General features: G+C 37.5%; 1 protein-coding gene across 12 annotated transcripts in view; it reads right to left on the bottom strand.

Annotated features, from left to right (window-relative positions):
* Positions 1–21581, bottom strand: part of ERC1 (ELKS/RAB6-interacting/CAST family member 1) — a 281550-nt gene that overhangs the window by 108164 nt on the left and 151805 nt on the right. For 9 of the 12 annotated variants that reach the window (XM_042050358.1, XM_042050350.1, XM_042050354.1 and 6 more), the window contains one exon: positions 8234–8365. The exons of the other annotated variants lie outside the window; for them this stretch is intronic. In XM_042050358.1, coding sequence (XP_041906292.1) covers positions 8234–8365 — 132 coding nt within the window. The remainder of the gene's footprint in view (positions 1–8233; positions 8366–21581) is intronic. 12 annotated transcript variants of the gene reach the window in all.

Genomic DNA, 21581 nt, shown 5'->3' with positions numbered 1-21581 from the left:
CCTAAATGTGGGCTATAACCTACATAAATTAGCAACAGCCTACTGCTGGGACAAGAGCTCTTGAGAAGGAAACCATAATTGCCTCTGCTTAACACAAACAAAATATTTGAGTCAGGCCTTGAAAAAAAGTGAAAACTGAACTCTTATTTCTACTGAGGAAAAGAAATCTGATTTAGTCACTGTTATCTGAAGACTATAACAAGTTACAATTCCATTTCTACACTTTCCTCAAGTGAAACCATTATCCAATGAAACATTCTCATTATGTTTCTTAACCCACGCAAACATACCAAAGGAAGCTGTCCTATTTTACTTTACACGGTCTATAGTCTCAGGAAACTGTCTTGTGTTTATCTTCCACGGTTAGCAACGAGTCTCTCCCACCCCTTGGGAATACAGCAGCAATCACTAGGAACAACAATCAATCTTGAAAAAACCTGGATTTTGATCACCTTTTAAAAATCTCTACAGAGGCAGAGACACACGAATGCAGCACATGAAGCACATTCTGTGGAGCGCTGCACACGCTCACTTGGCACAATTTATCACATCCAAACAAAAGTCTCAAGATCCATGGTTAATTCATGATACTCCAGCCACAACTCTAAACGTGGCCATCTTCAAAATAAATCGCCCTTTCTTACGTTACATCTACAGCTGCTAAAGTAGAAGCGAGACTAATTGCCCAAGGTTTTTAGCAGTTTTTCACCAGCTTTCTGCAGACCATGCTGATTTCCATTTTGCTGCATTTTAGACAGTTTCAGGTTAACTAGGATATGTCACTATGGCAGACAGTTTAGACCTAACTGAGTAATATTCAAAGTAAATATTTAATGCTGTGCTACACAGCATAGCAAAGACTGTCAATTTATATAGCACAGATTGATTTTCCAAAGAGAAAAATTCTGGGATGATGTATTAACTCACTGCAAGCAGTGAAAAACGTTATGCTGATTCCATATACAACTTTAACACTCTTTTCCCAAAAGACATTAAGGATCATGAACATAAATAAATGAAAGCACATGCACTGCCATGTGAAGGTTGAACATGTGGCAAACTGAAGAAGCACAGTCTCATTGGCAAGCTCAGGAAAGTTTCCACCTCTAGAAACTTGTGGAAGCAGATCTTTAGCATTGTAGTTAACAGAAAGCAAATAGCAGAACGTAACTACAATAAATAAAAAGAACTTCCGCTATTTGGAGCCAACTGAATTCAGGCTGCAATTCAGTGAAGGGTTTGAAGGAATCCAATGGTAAACAGCAGTACAGGAAAGTCTGGAAGCTTTTGTGTGAGTAGGAAATATTTCAAATGAAGAGGCATCCTCAATTTAATGAGCCTCAAGCTTGTCACTTTCCTGTGTTTTTCTATATAGCAGAATGCTATGGAAAGGAAAACAGTTTCTCTTCTTGCACTTCATGGATTTTGGGGAAAAATCAATTATGTCAGAAAAAAACCATATTTTTCAATTTATGAATCTAATGTTCAAGTCTAATGAGCTTTTCTAATGCTTTAATCTACGTTATTGTATCACACCTGCATTTAAGATCACAGTTAAAGAATGCAACTGGAAAATAAATTTAAAAAGAAAAAAGCACAGGACTAGCTTAAACAAATATTAACACAAGTATGTGTGTGGGTCCTTACGATTAATGTAACCGAATCTGCAAGAATTTGGTTTTCTCTTGAGCCACAACAAATAAAATGCTGTCTAGAGGTAGGTGCTTAAGAAAAGAATATAACAGGCAGAGAGATGCCAAGATAGAGCTTTGTCTGGAATACCTGACTATAATAAAAGGCATAACATGAAATTGGTATTTATCTATTAAACAATAAAAAGGGATAAGAATACAGACGAAATTATCTTAAAATCGGCACTTGAACCAAATTTATATATAACAGTTTCCATCAGTATTTCTCATTTCATTAAATGAAAAGGTGACTTATATGGAGAAATGTTCAATGTATATTTTGCACAGAGGTTAATTATCCTTTCAGTGTCCCCAATTCTCCTGAAAGTCATCAAATTTTAACTACTTTGCAACCTTAAACAAGAGCAACAAATTAAACAAAAACAAAGTCATCATCCCTGGAGGAATTTAAAAGACAGGTAGATGTGGTGTTTAGGGACATGGTTTAGTGGTGGGCTTGGCAGTGTCAATGGTTGGACTCCATGATCTTGGAGGTCTTTTCCAACCTAAACAGTTCTATGCTTCTAAAAGATTTAGAAGTTTTTTTTGTCTATAATGTTAGAAAAAGATCTCTGCCTCAAAGTCATTAGCCATGATTTTCTATTCATCATTCCTCTCTCTATTCATTCTTCCCATCTGGAGGCAAAAAGAACCTCCCAAGCCCCCAGCTCAGCACAGCTGAACACAACTAAGACAGAAAAATTCCACTCTTCCAGCTCTTAAAAGGTACATTACTGAATGCAGAGGGAATTACATACCAAATTACCTCTCCCTTGCAGGGAGAGTTACTCAGTACAAATCTGCGTATTTTTAAAGGAAAAGGTTATGTAATCCATTGAAATATCTGAGGAAAAGAAGTAACATTAGGGAGATGCAGTGCTCCTAAAAATTACTGCAAACATATTCACTGACAAGGATACAGTGCATGGTGAACTTCAGTTACCCAAAATGCTTTCTCTACCCAAAGCAGAACAATCAGACAGAAGAATAAAGTAATCTCTTGGAAAACAATGGTAAGATTATACTTTGGGCTGACACTGACTTAAAAAGCTCTTAAAATTTTCTATCAGTAAAAAAAATTAAAATACAAGGTTTTAGCACAGAGTTTTATTTAATACGGACTAAGTACACAAATTACTTTGCACACGTACATATATACACACACTCAAAAGCCAAAATGATTTTGGCAGACTTTTACAGAAAAGAGCTTTTCAGAATATATTTAAGGGAAGTTCAGCCAAAGAACTGTAAACTCCTTAGAAAAATCATAGAAAAAACCTCCAGTACCTTCATCCCAAACCATACCTTGGATTACTGCCTTGATCTCCCATCTCTTAGTTTATCAAATTTCCCATTAGGAGATACAGAAGAAAAGATAAAAACATTCATTTAAAGCAAACTGTCCAGCAGGTACTACAGAGCAGTCAGAACTCTGACAATTCTATGGTGCTCAGAAAACATCTATAGGTAAGTGGTTCAGAGAAATTCCACTTTCTATTCTTCATTTACAGGGACCTGAAGGAAGTCACTTAGTGTGTCAGAATTTGTGCTGTGAAATAATTCCAGTGCTCAGTATATGTGAGAAAATATTTCAGATCTATTTCAGCAACAGAATGTTCAGCAAAGAAGGTATGTCTTTTAATTTATTTTGCATTTTTAGAAGGTACTTGATAGGATAGGGTCCAATATATGATAAATCTGTGGTAAAGGTAGTTTCTATTCTATTCTTACAAGGAATTGTAGTCTAAATAATATTTGCTAGAATGTTAAAACCAGAATGGTGTTCTGATGGAAGTGCAAATGACAGGTACCATTCAAAACTTGGTGAGAATTTCTGTACAGTAGCTTACAGATAAGACAGAAAAGGCTCTTAGAGGCTCTACTCTACATTCAAACCCTTGCAGACCTTGTATTTACAGTAAGGAAACAGGAGAGAACTGTGAAGGAGGTGCTGGTTGAGTTATTAACCTATTTCATGTTTATTTTTCCTTAACAAACACATACAAATTTGATATGTAAGATACGTGATGGAGAATTTCAGGAGTCTTGTTATCAACACATTTTACACGTAATGTGTACCTGAAATAATATTAAATCCTGCTGAAATAATTTATAGAGACAGTGGGTGAAAGGAATGAGCATAAGAAAATACATTTAAACAATACATTACTTTTACAATATTCAGGCTTTTATTTTTTCCTTAAAAAGAGAAAGCAGAAAAATCTGCCCTGTGCAGGATAAAAAGACACAGTGTATGAACACAGATACAGCTATTTATACATCTACATATTTAACCTCATTTGAAATGTTCCACTGAGAACCATAACTTCAAAAAAAGTTGATGGAAGGTGTCAAGATCAGACTGCCAACTCAAAAATCTCAGTTTAAGTAGCTACTTAAGGAAGGAAGGAATGACGAGGTAATGGTCATTATTTTATGTGTTTATTTGCCATTACATTTTAGGGTAAGGAGTTAAATGTTAGCTGATACTATACAGAGAGTGCATTTAACCAGGAGCTGATATTCGTGAGGGAACAGAGCTGCACTACTATCAGCAGAAGCGTTATTTAAATGTCTAAAATCTTCTGCTTTTCAAATTTGAAGGAAATAAAATAAGCCAGAGAAATATATGCTGTGGTCAGGCAATGCACCATCTCACTCAAAGAAATAGTAGCCCATTGTAAAGGCTGCATTAAGTTTCTGCTAAAAGTATTTTTAGTAATAATACTAAGCAATTCCTGCCTCCACTTCTCAGTCCTGCCCCCACAGGTCAACGTTTCCTCAGAAGTCCCTCAAGTTCTGCATGGGGATCCATGAACCAGGTCAGTGAAGTGCTTCACATGAAAAAATCCCTTCAAAAAATAAGAGTTGTTACCATTAATTAGGTCACCGCTCTATTTCACAACACAGCCTCACAATGACCTTGGCTGGGAAAACAGCAGGGATGTACACTCAAGTATGGGGATGAAAGTGAGCAAGGAGAAGGAGAGCATGAAGTATCTTAGGTCAGAAGATATTTGTGAACTATGCCTTCCAATAAGGAGGGCTCAAAATGCCAGTAATCCTATTGTGCTCCTTGAGACAAGAACCTGTCGCTAATTATTGATCGTCAGTCACAGAACTTGAACTCGGGTTTCACTTTGTTTCACTAAAGGGGTCTCATTCTTTCATAAGGATCAAAGCACATTTCCAGCATTGTCCTGGGAATGGTGCTGATTAAGACTCAATTCATGCAAAGGATAACCTCCTGCTTCCTGCTGCAGGAAAAGGGATAGTAAGACGCACCAGGACAGTGAAAGGGTTGGTGAACAAGACAGGGCTTCTTGTCAAAGAAAACCTCCAACATTTTTTCCTAGCGAGCAAAACTACAGCTGTATTTTTGAGCAGGGAAAAACTTCTCTATAATTCTTCTTTTCCCCCCGATGAACATAATGATAGCCTTTCTAAAATAAACTCAGGTTTGGTTAATGCAGAAATCATGTCTGAATCTACATTTACCATCTCTACTAAAAAAACCCCTTTATGACAGAAGCATTTATCCGAGAAGTCCTACCTTCAGCCTTATGGGCAGTACTTACAAAGAAGTCTCCACACACCTTCTGACCTTCCACACAAAGGGCTGAACTAGTGGGACCAGCCACAGTACTACATAAGCCCACAGCTGTAAGGAATTCACAATGATATTTACACAGAGGATTCAGCAGGTGCACCAGCAAAACCAGGTGATGACTATTAGAAAGAAAGGCTTGAAGAACTTTCAAGCCTTCCCATCTGTGCAAGACTGCCTCATCTCCTTTCCGTACAGCAGGGTTTCTGCTACACAGATCAGCAGGGATAATAAAATGATGCCCAATTCAATGGGTGCTCTGCTCCCAGCAGGAAATGCCTGATTCTATTTTTGGGAAAGATGAAAGAAAGAACAGGTCTAAAATCCTGAAATAAACAGAAAGCTTTAGTCAGCAGGAGACGTCTTGCATACACAGATTGTGTATTAATACACTTAACCCACTGTCACAGTTAATACACACTGACAGGATATTTTCAAACACTAGATTACAGAGAGCAAGATTTTAATCTATAATGGATATATGAGAACTGTGAAATGCAGGGTGCCTTCGTGGACACTGTAATTCAAAACTGAAGCCTATAAAATAGCACAACACCACACACCATGAGATGATGGAGGGTAGGATTACACAACACGAGACTACAATAACAACACTAAATATTGGGGCAGAGGCACACACTGAGATGTCCTCATACCTTGAACCACCTAAAGCCAAAATGGTTGACCTCATGCACTGATTCATTAAAAAGCTTCAGACAGGCAGTGAAGTGGAGGAATGGTAGAAAACAAGATAAAAAAGAGAGGAAAGAAAAAGCATGCAATTAAAAAGCAAATTATAATCAGTTTGAACAACAACATTTTAAAAATCACACACATCACTCACACTTGGTCTAAGAATATTCATAACCTATTATAGGGTTTGTGAAAGTCAGTGGATCTGCCATTGATAGTATATGGAACATAGAGTCTTGCACTTTAAAACTCTAAAATTATCTGTGCTTGTCTTTCAAAATTCTACAGAGAACTTCCACAGAACATAATAAAACAAAAAGGGCATTCTTTAAAAGTAATTGAAGGAATATGCACTGAAAAACATTTGAAGGGAAGTCCCCTCTGCACCTTGGAAAAACAGCTGCTTGCCACCACTTTAAATACACCTGACTGTGTTTAACTGATACCAAACCCAAAATCCTGGTGGACAAAGTGGGGCACAGCAGGTCTCGCAGTGCTGACTGGAATAAAGCTCTCCAGAGCCTTTTCCTCTGTGCTGATTTGTTGCTCATATTTAAAAACGGTAACTGGTCAGAACTGGCTGTTTAGTTATGTTGCAGTAAGACACTACTGTCACAGATGTCAGCTTTTCTGTCTTCCAATACTGCTGCTCCCACTCCATCCTTCTTTCTCCTCCTCACCTCCATATGCACTGCTACATCCAAGTTAATTTCTTTTTTATGCTGTTACCTACCATATTCCACCAATCTTTATCCACAAATCTCACTTGTCTTGGCTCTCTTCCTCTCTTCTCAATCTCTCTCTTGACCCTGATGGTTTATTGATCTTCAGGCTGTGGATTTCCCTGCCTTGTCTCATTTTTAAGATGTTACACCCAATTCCAATGTTCTAGTTTTAATATTTATATATATTATATATTTTTATAATTATACTTTTTTTATATTCTTTGAGCACCAGCTTCTAGGTGCTCAAAGAATATAAAAAGTCACTTTGTCTTGTAACCAATTAATTAAAACATTATAACATCCTAGGCATCAAATCACATACTAGTTTGATTTTGAGGCACATACTAGTTTTGTGCCTCATCAGAGAACCCAGTGCTTTGTTAGATATATTTTCCTTTCAAGGAGATCTAATCTTCGAAGTGGCATTCACTACTCAGTTAACACTTCTATTTCATGCAATTTTTTTATAGGCTATAAGAAGTTTGGAAAGAAGGCATTCTTGAAAGTGTCTAGGATCTGATACTGATCAGATACTGTCTAGGATCCTAAAATACGGCAACAAGAATTATCCTCAATATGTCCATCAGCAAACAGGTGAGCTTTACTTTAGCCTAAAGAGTGTTTTCTTCTGGAAAACTCAGATTTTTACCTTTTTTTCATTAAAGCCTGTGATACAATACATGTTAAGAAAAACCTCTTAAAACGTTTAGAAGTGCACTTGGTCAGAAGTGTTGTTAAGTAAATAACAAAGACAAGGAGATTCCTCCCCTGAAATGCAACTAACCAAATGCTCCTGTTTGCTAATTACTGTCATAAGGAACAGTGACAAACACTGTAGAGGCTCACAAAGAGTGCCAGTCTCAGCTTCTGCTTCACAAGCTTTAGCAAAGTCTCACAGATTTATTCATCACTTATGGTATGCTTTCTTGATGATTACTCACCTGAGTTAAAAATGGGCATGTCCATGAGTCTTCAGAGTCATCTCATCAATGGCAAAAAATCAATTAATGCATAAAAGTTCCTACTTGTGGCTTCAGTACACAGGTGTGTATTTTCTGAGTGCATGGTTGGCTCAAGCCAAGGGATTTGTCTTTTTAACCAGTTGTTTTGCAAGTGCAAGGAGATTGTGGTCCATAAACACAACCAGGCTAGTAAAAATCATTGTCTTTCAAATATATTCAATGAACAAGACAGTAAACCTAAGTATGCCTTACACACAGGAAGGCAGCTTTGTCAGGCAAGACAGATCAGAAGTTAGTACTTAAACCAATATTTCAAAAGCCATCTCAGGATACCTTATATTTTGATTTTAATTTCAAGAAAATCTTACCTATGAAATACAACTTATTATGAAGGCTTTGCAGATTTTATGAGTTCTGTCACCTAATGCTGGAACAGACACAGAGGATCATCAAAGAAAGCCAGCTCTGTTTCAAGCAGGAAAGCAGGGAAATTAGTACTTCACTGTCTGGTTACCTTCCTAGGAGGACTACCAGTGACTTAACAAGATTGCAGACCTGTTTCTCAGCATTGATCCTGGCTGACTCCTCTTGTGCTAGCACCATTTCCCGCTCTGCAGTTATCTGAACACTTTCTCTGAGTGCCTCTTCCAATTCTTCAATCCGATCATCCTTTTTACGCAGATTGTCCTGGAAAATGACGGGAGACTAGGTGAAGATGACTTGTTTGGAACTACAGCCTTTTACCAACCACGTTTTAAGCCAACCAAAATGTGTTTCTCCCTCCCAAGGCGCAATTGCAGGCAAATAATCTTCACACAAAGGAAAGAATGATGAAGGGATGTAAGAGTAAGAGGAAGATCACAGTAAAGAGAAGGAGAAAGCCAGCAAAACAGGACCTCAAAGCAAGAGTGCTTGCCTGGTGTGGATATACCACAGTCCTGTCAGAATATACAGCACAGAGAAGCAAGGATTGTTGGAAAATAAGGATTAGTAAGCAGTTCTGAAGCACAGAAGCCAGAAGCGGCAGGAAGGCAGCAGGCATTCAGAATTGCCTGTTTGCTTGCACATTCAGCAGCAGGCATGGTAAGAAGGGAAACAGCACTGCACTTTGGAATTCACCATTTCCAGGTTAAGAGGGAGAAAAGCAAACATCGACCCAACAGAGTTTTCCACTGTTCAGATTAAGTCTTAAAGAAAGTTTTTACATCAAAGGCTCTCTAGGAAATATGAAGGATTCATCTGGGCTGTCTGAATCTCAGATATTCAAGTATCAAAACTCCCTAAACACTTATTCTTTGATTAAGAGCATCTTCACAGCTGTGAGTTCAGCTGTGCCTCATATGTTCAGACCACTGAACAAAACTGTATTGCTCCCCAGAAAATATACTGTTTCATTGCTTTCTAAAAGCAGAATAACTTAAAAAAAATATATATATACAAAATAGTGATATTGTTATTTGTAAAGGAGACTCTCGTAACTTTAGTCTTGCAAGGAAAATAAATGTGTATCTCCTGCTTCTGCAGAAGCAGCTCGGGCAGAAGGCTGCAAAGCAGGCTGTGCATACATGAGTGCCCTGCACCATGGCTGCTTAACAAATCCACCGCAAGGGCGCAGCTTGACAGAAGATTTCTGCATTTCTTGTCTTGCAGATCGCTTTAGATCATAGGGTTCAGACGAGATATTAATGCATACTGAAGTTAATGCATGGCTTTTTAGCCATCTCAGCAGCAGTAGAAGAATCAAAAATGCTTTTCTTTGTTGGCATTTTTCTCTTTGTCAGATGTACCCCTTTGGCTTCTGCCCTTTTCTATTTAGAACTGTAATTTTCTACTGATACCCTGAAAGAGTTTTGTACCATATAAAGAATAAGGTAAAAGAAGGCTGACTTGGGAAAAAACTGACCTCGCAACCGTCATAATGAGAAAATTAGTCACTGGAGTTTAACAAATGAAATCTGACTTATTCCTTGAACCCTGCTTTCTAGGACCATATCCCCAAAGACAGCTGTATGAAAACCATTTCTGACAGTCTCAAAACTGCCCCTTTCAATGAGAGTGTTCAAGCAAAGATGCAAAGCTTTTTATGAGACTAGTGCAGGACATCGGGCACCACTGCCCCGGTAAAGAGCAAGGCTGGTGTTCAACCACCAGCACAGGCAGCAGCAGTAGTTAGGCTTTGCAAGCAGAGGAGCTTTCTGCTGATGGGTACATTCCAAGGTGGAGTCACAGGGCAAGTAATTGCTGTTTTCTAAAGAAACAAATGGAGAGATCTACATTTCAAAAACAGGAGTTGCTTAACATGTTTTCATACTTTCTGAATTTTTTAGGAACACTGATAACATCTTCCAAAATGACTTTATGGTTATGATAAGCCTAAATGAAGTCTCATCAAAAAGATGAGTAACAAGGTTACAAAATGCTCTGCAAAGAATACTGACCGTGTCAGACATGGGAAATATTTATTTGCCTATCTGCATTACAGAATAATTATGAACTTTACTTCTTGATATATCATTCATGGACAGCCAAGTGAACATGTAGTTCTCTGTGTCAATTAACAGAAGTGGGAATTGTACGTTTGAACAGCTGCATTTAAAATGGAAACTCCTTTAAAATAAGAATGCAGAATAAAACATCCTAACACATAGGTATATCCACTCTTCATTCCAGGCAAACATTTCAGAGGTGAATTCAATGTATTAAACAGGACACTATATAGTGCTCTATTCAGACAGATGAACTCTTGAAGGACAGGAGGAAGAACAACTGGTGATACCAAAAATACAGTGCCACGTTACCTGCATTTGAAAAATATACATCCATATGTAATTAATTTTCCTAAAATAATACACAAACTTTTACATATATAGTAGAGAGTTGCAAGTTAAAAAGTCCAGTGCTGACTTAGAATGAATTGCCTAGAAATGGTGATCTTTTAACTTAAGTCTAATACTAATAACCCACCCAGTAAGGAAAGACTAAGTAAAAGTTTTCCCTGTCTCAGTCAAACCTAGTTAGAAGATGTGCAATTTTACTCCTCTAATGGTGTCATGATGTGCATAACCACCTTAAAAAACCACACGAATGACTGGCAGGAGCAGCAGGTTGTTGCTTAGTGAGGTAATACCTCCATAGCATAGTCTCAAAACACTCCTAAAGAATTATTTTGTTTCTAGCTCATTGGTTCATGCCTAACTGATCAGCATTTGAATGACTTTTTTTTTTAAATATAAGCTGCTGTCTCATATTAGTAGATAAATTGAAGTGAACCTGCATCTGCCTTGTAACATACCAGCATGTTTTCCCAACTGTTTGGCTCTGAACTCTTTAAAACATGATAGCTCTTGCTGACCTGTGCTGCTGTTGATTTCCTCCATTTAATTACATGAAGTATTCTACCTTTATTGTGATAAGAATTAAACTCTGGAAAAAATCTTCAATCAATTTTAACTACAGTTATAAGTTTTTTCCTACAGTGACTGTTCCTCTGAAGCAATCATACCTTGGAACATCACCCCAAGGGCGAAAATTCCTGTATTTTGACAAAATTGCAGAATGATAAACAGTGACAGTCTCTTTTCAGGAATCTTATACAGATGACTACTCAGAAAGGAAAAAAAAAATTACTTACCTGTACAGTAACTGCATTCTTCAAGGTGTATTACCTACCCAAATACCTCCATGGCCCTCCCTCCCTTACCTTCCTGCATCCCATCTGCATGATACTGCACAGCAGAGATGGAATTAGAATGGGAAAGAGGAGACAGCTCTGCCTTTATGCTCACTGGTGGCAGCACACAGAAAACGAAAAACCCATTCGACACTGTGGGAGTGCCAAGAGTTCAAGCACAATAAAAATTTTTGCTACCTATGCTGTGATCCAGTTGCTGATGTGCATGCAAAACTAATTCCATACATGCCTGTCTGAAAGCCTGAAAGGAAAAGGAGGTGCGACTGACGCACATTTCTGGGCTTTTCCTTTCACTTCAGGAAGGAAGTGCTGGGATGGCCAAGTGATGCATGTTAAAATGACGTATCAATTTAATCTATCCTGCATTCATGTGATGTGTAATCTGCCATGAAGTTTTATGGAAGTGCATGAAATAGGATACATGTGTTCACCAAGGCATTTAGGTTCAATTAAATCTGAGGTATCCTGGCAAACTTCATAACCATGTCTTGAACTATACTCACAAAGATCTTTATGGCCTAATTTCACTCTTGGAATTAAGGTGGATTTCTCTAGTCAGCTCTTGGGACAGATTAGTTAACAGTTTGAGAAGGCAATGAAATGATTCTTTTAACTGTTAAAAGTATTTCTAGGACTAGATAATCATCTAGGTAGGGAAAGATTTCTGTCACATAACCCTGTAAATAATGCAATAGCACATTTTACCTGTGCACTTTTCAGAGATCAGATGGGAAGAACACAATACTGGAAGTGCTTTGCACGAGGAATCAATTACTTCTTAAACAGTGAAATCATTACAACATTACAAGCTCTTATTCTTGTGAACTATTGCTTTTTCTTATCAGGCGTTTCCTCAAGAAGCCATGACCTAGATAAAGAACTTAATGGTAATGACCTCAGTCCATTCTAGATGGAATAAAACTCTCCCTAGTGAACTGACCTTCCACTGAGTAAGTGGAACCTGGGAACTCAGGACTGTCCACTGCCTCTAGTACTACTTAAACCTTCCTCATGGATATGGCCATTTAGTTCTCGAGACAACAAATTCTTCACCAATGTTTGGAGACAACCCATGTACAAATGTTAAGATTTTTTTCCCAGTTAAAAATACGAGGGCCTGATTAACTGTAACTCTAAAGTGCATGCTGGTTAATTAATATGAAAATTTGAAATCTTCTTCAAAGACTTTTCAAAATCTTCCATGAAGTTCCCTTGCTTCCTCTTTTTGGCCATAACCAGTAGCAAATATGAAGAGGAAAAATTGGTTCTCCTTATAGACAGTCCATTACTGAGGACTTCCAGTTTGCAATTTCAGGAATCTACCAAAAGATGCCAAAAGACTCACAAAATTATTGAAGGTGTGTTTCTGCAGTGTTGGTTGAACTACTGAACTCAGAAGACAAGATGCTGTGCCAAATAGCTACTCTTCAGAAGAGGACAAGTGGTGAAAATACATCAGTTAGTTAAATAATGCCTGCTTTTCTCTGAAAAATATCTGTAAAAACCTGCATATTTTCCTAAGAAGGTCCTGAAGCTTTAAGGGAATATATAAGGTGGTGGTACCAAAAGGTGGTGTTACAGTTTCATTTGATTTCAGGAGCAAACAGTCGTAGGGCCTTAAAGCTCAGGTGAGCATGGTGGATCTCCTTCATTCGCTTCCACATGCTGAACAACTACTTCAAGTCTCTGAACAAGAAAAGCACACAAAATTGTCACTCATAAGTGGAGAAATACCACTTACACTGATGAGACAATACTTTGACTTTTGAGGTTTTCAAGAATATACATCAGGTAAATGCTGAAGGCCAGAACACCATGGTAACAAAACCCAGTGGTAGTTATGACAGAATTTAGCTCAAAAAGAGTGTTTGGGGTCCTTTTGAAACTCATCCAAAGCTACAGATGTCCACAGAAAATCGTTTAATTCATTACCATTTCCTGAAGAAAAGGGCAATATAAAAAACCCCAAACCTCCAAAAACATACTTGCTTGAAAAGTGGAATGAAAGAAGAGTTTATAAACTCCTGAAGAAGTAAATACCTTTAGGGTAGTGTATAGCTTGGTACTAAGATGTAGCATAAACCCCAAATAAACACAGATCCAACACTAAAGACTCTGAATATAAGTAACAGAGGCAAACTACCATGTAAAGAACTGCTACTATATATACATTGCTGGGCAGGAACAAGCAGTAGAGTTACAACAACCACGGATGCTAATGCTGGCTGCATACAGCTGTCTCGGTGCTCTAAATTGGTAAAATTAAAAAACTAGTGTATTGGGGGTTATCTGTGATGGGGGAATAAATCTCTGGCTGTTAGGCAGAAGCTGAGTATAGCCAAGTACCAGGTTTATGTGACATTCCTGTTTCTCACAGAGCGGGATGAAGAGGGCTTTTTTGTAAGCACAGCAACAGCATATGTAATTATCAGGAGTTGCTGAATGAAAGGAACAGTCTGAGAGCTACAAGGCACAAACTGCCAAGCAGGAGCTCCTTGATCAACATTTCCTCATCTTTGGAGATCAGACCTGAGATACACGATGATTATGTCATTAGAACAACATATGTCAGCATCTGGAGGATTGTATCTGCCAAATAAGACACATGGATTGGAACTGAAGCCTGACAAGTTACATAAACACAGAAAAATAACTACAGGAGACTAAAGGAGAAGGACTGCAGTAGAAGAATTTATTTCCAATAGGAGTTGAGAGGGAAGTGCAACCAAAGCTGGCCACAGCACCACATATGCTGTATTGAAAACATGAGGAACAATAGAAGGTGATGAGTACATTCTTCTGAGAATACTACAATGGAAAAAGAGAATATGTGTACATCCAGAGTATGTGTGCACTTGTGGATCATCAGTTCCAGAGAGAACAAAAATATATTTACAGTAAAAAGAAAAAATGGATAAATACTATTTCTAGGCATGATAGATTTAATATAACCAGCCCATTAAAATTAGCATGGTGAAAAAACTGCACAGAAGCCAACAGATTATGAGAAATGGCCAGTGAAATTTTCTTTTTAAATAGAAAAGTAGAAAATAGAATGGTGTTTCAACTACACTGTCCCTTGAGTATTGTGTCAACTATACTGTCCCTTGAGAATACTCAAGAGTGATGCAGGACTATGAATGATGCTGCCAACAAAAATATGTGCTCTTCTATACATGGGAAGGATGCACACTAAAATATATGTACATGGGAAAAAACCACCCAAACCCATAAAAGTTGGGAAAGAAATGTATCAACTCTAGTGATAGAGTGCAATTGACAATAACCAGATAGATACAAATTACTATCAACAGATCTAATTTAAACGAAAGGAAAATGAAATGGAAAGGAAAAAAAACTTAGCGAAAACTTAATGAAAATAGAGGCTTAATTTTTCACATTGTCTTTTTCTTAGATACACATAAAAGCCTTAATAAAACTCGTGCATATTGCTATTATTGCCTGACAATTGCTAAATTGTATACAAAAATGTGTTTATAAGTCCAGCCATTCACACTTTTTTCTTTCAAGATATTTTACATCTGACCACCCAGGTGCATTACTTTCCAAAAGTATTTCCAGAACATGCAGCATTTTGTTCAACATCAGGAGCAAAGTGAAATACCCAGGGCCTGAGGTAACGATAAGAAAGGATCCTAATCAATACTATTTGAAGGAGAACAGGAAGAAGGAGAAGAAAAGGACAGTTCTAGACCATTACACAGGCCCAGAAAGGGAAAGGCAGAAGTGGTTATTCCTGTGGGAAGCTGGCAATGTCCTTTCCTGACAGCTGCCGTCTCTTTGACACTTCTTTCCTGCTGTTGTAAGCTTGGTGCTCCCAACACAGCAATCCGTTATGAATCTGGGGCTTGTACAGGCACTTCTCATTAGCAACAGCCCAGATAGACCCAAGCACCCTGCCAATACTAACAACCAGGTTTACCATTTAGCAGCTGCACGGGGTGCCAGCAGTTTTAACACTTCGCTCCGGCTGTTGAAAATTACCACATTTGTAGTTTTTAAAACCTAGAGGGACAACGTTTCTATCAAACCACAGCAGGTCACTGCATGGACTACTGAAATGGGACCCAAAGCTGACAATGCAGCTGTGAAAATGATCTGAAGTGAGCAAAAGCAATAGATATCTCTAATTGTTATGGGCCTTTGTGGGTTTTTTTGTTTATCTGGTTTGTCTTCTTTTTTCTGGGGATGCGTGTGGTGTTTTTTGGAGAGGCTAATTGGAGAAATGCAACTGTACCAAGATTTTTTCTTCACTCATAAATCAATACTATGACTCAAGGCTCCTAAATTGATACAGGATTACAGAAAAAACCAGCAGCAGTTCTAACTAACTGCACTATTAACACAAAGCTCAAACCCATGTGTTATTCCCTTGATACAGCCTTATTTGCCTGAACTCTCTTTGTAAATGTCAGTCCTGTCATCATCATTGTACTAATATATCACAAGTCATAAGGCCTACCTTTCTTTGCTCATTTTCAATCCTTTAGCAAAAAAAAAACCATCAGTGCAGCATGCATAGATAGCTTAAAAAACCACTTCTCTTGTTTTCCCTCTTTTTCATAGCTGAATATATGCCAAAAACTGCTACTGATAAAAACACCACTGAGGAAATGCTTACTGAGCAGTTGATCCCATCGAATCTCTTCCACTCTCTCAGTTTTGAAGGGAATTCCTGCAACCATCTCTGGTTTTTGATTTTAGCCTCTGATGCCTTTTTCTTGATGTTCATCATAGTAGAACAGCTTTTGTATTTGTGCTATGAACTGCTTCCTTTAAAGCAACCATCTGTAGAGATCCCATTGCTAACCACTAACCATTTTATTTAAGCTAAAAACATCCTATTCTTAATTTCACTCCATGCAGACATCCTCCTTTCTCCACATCTTCAAACTAGAGATGATTAAAACAATTTCCCATCAGAATTAAATTATCACTGTTTTTACACGCCGTGCAGAAACACCCCAATGCACCCACAATCCCCCTGAAAGTCAGACACATCAAGTGAAGGTAATTTCAAGGAAAAGATCTGCCTTGGTACAACATGGACTCAGCTACTAACCAGAAACAGAAATATTAATTTAGGGAAATGCTTGGCTTAAAATATCAAAACTGTTCTCACTATCTTTACTAGCAAATGCACAATCAGCTGTACCACTTAAGGATACACCTGAAGACAGGAAATATGACTTGTATACAGTAACAGAAACTTATTCTAAGTTCAGCAAGGAAGGATCAAGGAGAATGGAATGACTTAGGTGTGCAGCAGCAGTGAATTCATCTGTCTGTATGGAAAACCTATTAGATACAATTGATGAGAATAGAATAATGTAAAAATTGTAAAAATGTAAAGATTGGACAGCTAAATAATAATGAGTTTAAAAATACTGGAATAAGGTGTTTGAAAATAAAAGCTTCTCATTTGTGTATCTGAAGCATTACACTGACAGTAGCTTTAAACAGGCAACTTAGTATCATAACATTCATAAAAATCACCACTAAAATTAACTGACTTAAAACCCAAAAGAATGAGAAAATGGAAACACTTCACATTCTGAGAGATTCTCACTTCTTTGTATGAAAATTCCAATTGTTTCTATAAAAGCCTGAACTAGTTCAGAGGAATGAGAAAAACAGTTTTTGTTTTCCTTTAGCCCTAAATATTCCAAAATGATCCTCTATTATTTTCAGTATGCAAAGCTGGAAAAAGTACTCCCTTGGCTCTTGTCTTCACTCACTGCTTTTCCATGTTCAAGTATTTAATTTTATTTCATATCTGTTTGAACAGAAGCCTGTCCATATGTTTACTACTTTCTTCCTTGCCTTTCCCTTTCCCACGTTTGCCACACCCTTTTCTGTGGTGGATGGTTGGCATCACTGCACGTTACTGACAAGGGGAATGCACTGCTGATGCACACAGTGGCACAGCAGCATTTTCTGGTTTGCTGTTTCATACTTCTTAAATGGTTTTTAATAGCTCTTCTAACCAATAACATTTTTCATAAAACTATTTATTCTAATTCTGAGATTGCTCTCCTATGGTAACAGAGCTAAAAAGAACCCATCATTGTGCACATATATTTAAGATTGTTTCTCCTGACATGTATAAATAAATAAATACTTATGCTGAATTTCACTTTCTCTTTTACCCATGGGTTCCAGTTATGAGATACTTGTGCAGCTATATAGGTTATCTTTCATTTAAACATCCTGAATAAATCAATAAATATAATTTGGAATTGTACAAAAATTTAGTCTGATTTACAGAAAATATTACATCTGCCATTTTTTAGCTAGATTTATCACCTCAGCACAAAACAATAACTGTTTCATAGCATTGGGACATAAAGACAGATGCACTTAAAATGCAAAAGAAAATGTTTCCAGTTTAAGAATACTCAATGGTTCTTCAAAAGGACGATGAGGGGGTGACTGGCAGGCAGAAACAAGTTGTGCTCTAGAAGGACATGGATGCCCGTTGTTGAGACACCGTGTTCCTTCAGCTTTCATTGCCTTGCTTTTCATGCCCTTTCCTTGCTTTGGAAAATCATCTGACCCCAATGATATCAAAATGCAGGAAGAATTCAAACGCAAGCAACAAAACCAACATAATGTTCTAAAGTGAATTTGTTGATGAATTTTAACTGACTACAGACATCTTCTAGAATGTCAATAACATCCTCCTTTAGTCCTCAGTAATAGACTAAATGATACCAGTATAGTTAAGTTTTCCCCATGCCTGCATTGAGGTCTGAGTGCACATCAAACCAAATGAAGGAGGTGAAAGGACTGGTGCTGACTTTTAGTATGTTACAACCTTCTGTCCGTTCTGAACACAATTTGCAGCCTAAGTCTCAATTCCAGTCTATATTTGCACATCACAGTAAGGGCAGTTGTTCTGATATATCCTAAGAATCTGTAAATTTTAGCCAAAGAGAAAAATTTAATAGGAAAGTGCTAATTAAAGACAGAATAGTCTGATTTCTATACAGAAAAATAAAAAAGAGTAGTTTAAGGGTGACATCAATTTGGGCAGCTTAGTAAGCAAGATTAAAGAAAAATACGGATTTAGAATGAAATTAATTAGGTTTAGTACTATTCGAAATGAATTAGAGGAAATATTTTAAGGAAATGCTTGAGCATTTGTTCTCACAGCATAGAAAAAAAAATCCATGTGTATTATTTTTTAAAAATAAGTTCTGAATTCTGTCTGAGGTCCCCATCATCACCCCATCTCCCTTTCTTTTTCTATTGTGCAAAAGAAGAATAAAACAGAATAGCAATTTTATTAAACAATGAGACTATGAAATGAGCCATGGCAATTGGGCATTTTTATTCTTGGAGAGAAATGAGTTAGAAACCACTTTCAACACAGCAAGCAAAAAAAAAAAGCTTATGAGAGAGGCAGGAAAAAAAAATCAAGAAAAAGAAAAAAATGCAAATTTATTACCATTTCTCAGGCTCATGAAATAAGACACCAAAATGAAAAGAGAGCTGTTCTTCCCCTTCAATGTGCTCCTATTGTTTTGCTTAAATCTGGCCCTCAATGTTTTCTGCTCTCAGGGGAGACCTCCTCACAGGAACCACACCACGTTGTCAACAGATACATTAATCTCTCTGACAGTTTTTAGGAAAGCAGTTTGAACTCAGATACTAATCTTGGGGAAAAAAGCCTATGCAAAAAACATCCAGCGGTTTAGGTTGTTGGCACACATTCAGCTGTCCAGTCCTCACTGTACTTAGTTTCTGGCATATCATAAAGGGTACCAACCCTTGCCTTTGCCAAACAGCCAAGAGCACAAATAGCAGGTTTCATCTTCCATGGACACATAATGTTTCTGCAGAAAAGACTGGGTGAAAGTGTGTCTGGGGAATAATAGTCCTGATGGATCACACAAAAATGTTAGGATGTAGGGAGTCTTCTTTCCTCTGTTAAAAACTCTCAGGCCACATGATGGCTTTCTCTCACTACCAGTCTCAATTTGCAGTTAAAGGAAATACTGGGATAATTGGGAGATTGCTAATGCTAGTTGTAAATAGTGACTTCCACGAATTTTTTCCAGCTGTCTGTTCAAAACTGTAGAGCATTTTTACTTTATATAAGAAGACAAAGTCAAATGGTTCATCTTTTTTAAAGATGTGAAAGCAATGAATTCATCTAACCTGCACATAATAAATGTATGGTAAACGAAACTAAACCATAAAGTGAAAACTGATAGAGCAGATGGCTAAGTGTCTATCCAGGGAAATGCTTCTCCAACAGTCAGGGCCCTTCAAGCTTCCTTCCTAAATGTTATGGTAACAAGTACTCTGAATGGAGCACTCTCTCCTGGAGAGACACAAGAAAAGGTAATTCCTTAACTATGGATTTAATGTCATAAACATCAATTATGTAGAATGACAGATTCTGTCTCTATAAGAACTGCCATATTAAATTAAGAACAAGGTCATGTATTTATTGTAATACTCTATTTTAGATTAAAAAGCTGCATCTTCTTTCTACAATTCGTATAGCCACAGAGAAATCTGCTTCTGAGACAAATCATTTTCCATGTTCAAAAGCGTATGTTTTTTGTTGGTGCTTCAGCATGCAACATTTCACACATGAGCAAAAATAAAGTTAGGTAGACCTTGCAAATATTCATCAGAAAAATGGCTTCAATAAAACTGGAGACACGACTGTCCCCACAGTTTGCTCATGGCTCACAGCCCACATTGTAAGAATGTTAACGCACCAAAACCTAACAGATCCAAGAAAACTAAGAAATGAGAGAGGTAAATTTACACTTTTTTAATAGTCACCCCTACTACCATATACTTTGTATGCAGTTGTTTGGAGAAAGAGGTATCAGATTTCTATAAGGAAAACTTGGAAACTGGTATTAGAAACAGACCCAGGTAAATAATCTTTAGTTTTAATGTGTATGAAAGCTCGTCTTGATGAGCTTCCTTTAAGTAAATGGAGAATTACTGTCTTGCCAAGTCCACCAGGCACACGTGTAAAAGCATAAGAGATAAAAAGCACTGATCTCTCTAGGAACAGGATGTCAGCTGAGCAGATGCTGCAGGGCTTCTTGTTTGTCAAGATGCTTCTCTTACCTTGCTGAGCTTACTTTCTGGCAATCTGTTATTAAATCTTCATACCCTTTCTTGAAATCCACATTGTACTTTATCATTTCAAAAGAGACAAGAGGAGAAACCCTTTTTGTAAGATAGAAACTCATTTTTATGTGCACTACTGTCTTGCTGGGATGGAAATCCAACGTGCAATTTTTACACGAAAATATAATGTCACAATAGTGCTATTTCATATCGTGCACTGATTTCTAGCACTGTGCAGTATTCCTCCATTGTCCAATGAACTTTTCAGTCCTGTTTCTATGTCACTGAACGATAAAAATGATTAAGGCATTAACACGGTGAAAATGTCTAAGCCCTTCTACAGTTAGAGAGCATTACAAATGAAGAATATCTGAGTCTTGTCTATAATTACTGTATTATTTCACACATATATAATGAAGTATGAAGTGAGGTGTCTATTCAGCATTCATGCATTATCTATGCCATAAAAGTAGGTGCATCCAGAAATGCTTAATTATGATTTTTTAATTCCCAAAAAAGGGCTACGATTCAAATTAATTCCTCCTCACCTCCCCTCAAGAAACTTCCCCTCACCCTAAGTGACAAAAAGTGTACCTAAAAGGTCATAATTTTTGGAACTTCTCCCAGACATCCAGGAAAGATAAGAAAAAGCTCTCTTGACAGAGGGTTATGACATGATCAGAACAAGAGCTAGCTTTTCTCAAAGCATCTGCCAGGGTTAAATATGTGCCTGTGTCTACACTAACTGCAACACACTGTGCTGAAAATCGCAACCCTCCAAATACATACAGAAATGAAAAGTTTGTGGAACACTGTATTTTCTGTAACGTATCGTAAAAGCTGATGGAAATGAAAATTCCTACTGGAATATTACATCACTAACGAATCATGATGCATACTGATGTCTCTACTGCATATGTATATCCTGTTTTGTAATGCACAGCCAGCTGTCACAGAATCTGAGAGAAAGAGCTGGCGGGTAAGTGATCCCAAAACCACCTATTGGCTACCACTGCCCAAATAAAATAGGAGGAAAAATTTGCATACAATTATTCTATTTAGATTTTTATGAGGTATGCTTGTTCTTTA

This window comes from Corvus kubaryi, unplaced genomic scaffold (assembly GCF_017639235.1).
Source record: "Corvus kubaryi isolate FWS band 111438036 unplaced genomic scaffold, C.kubaryi_AGA036_p1.0 72, whole genome shotgun sequence".
NCBI classification, from domain to species: domain Eukaryota; kingdom Metazoa; phylum Chordata; class Aves; order Passeriformes; family Corvidae; genus Corvus; species Corvus kubaryi.
The sequence above is the reverse complement of the archived record's forward strand: the minus strand, read 5'-3'. Positions and strand labels throughout refer to the sequence as shown.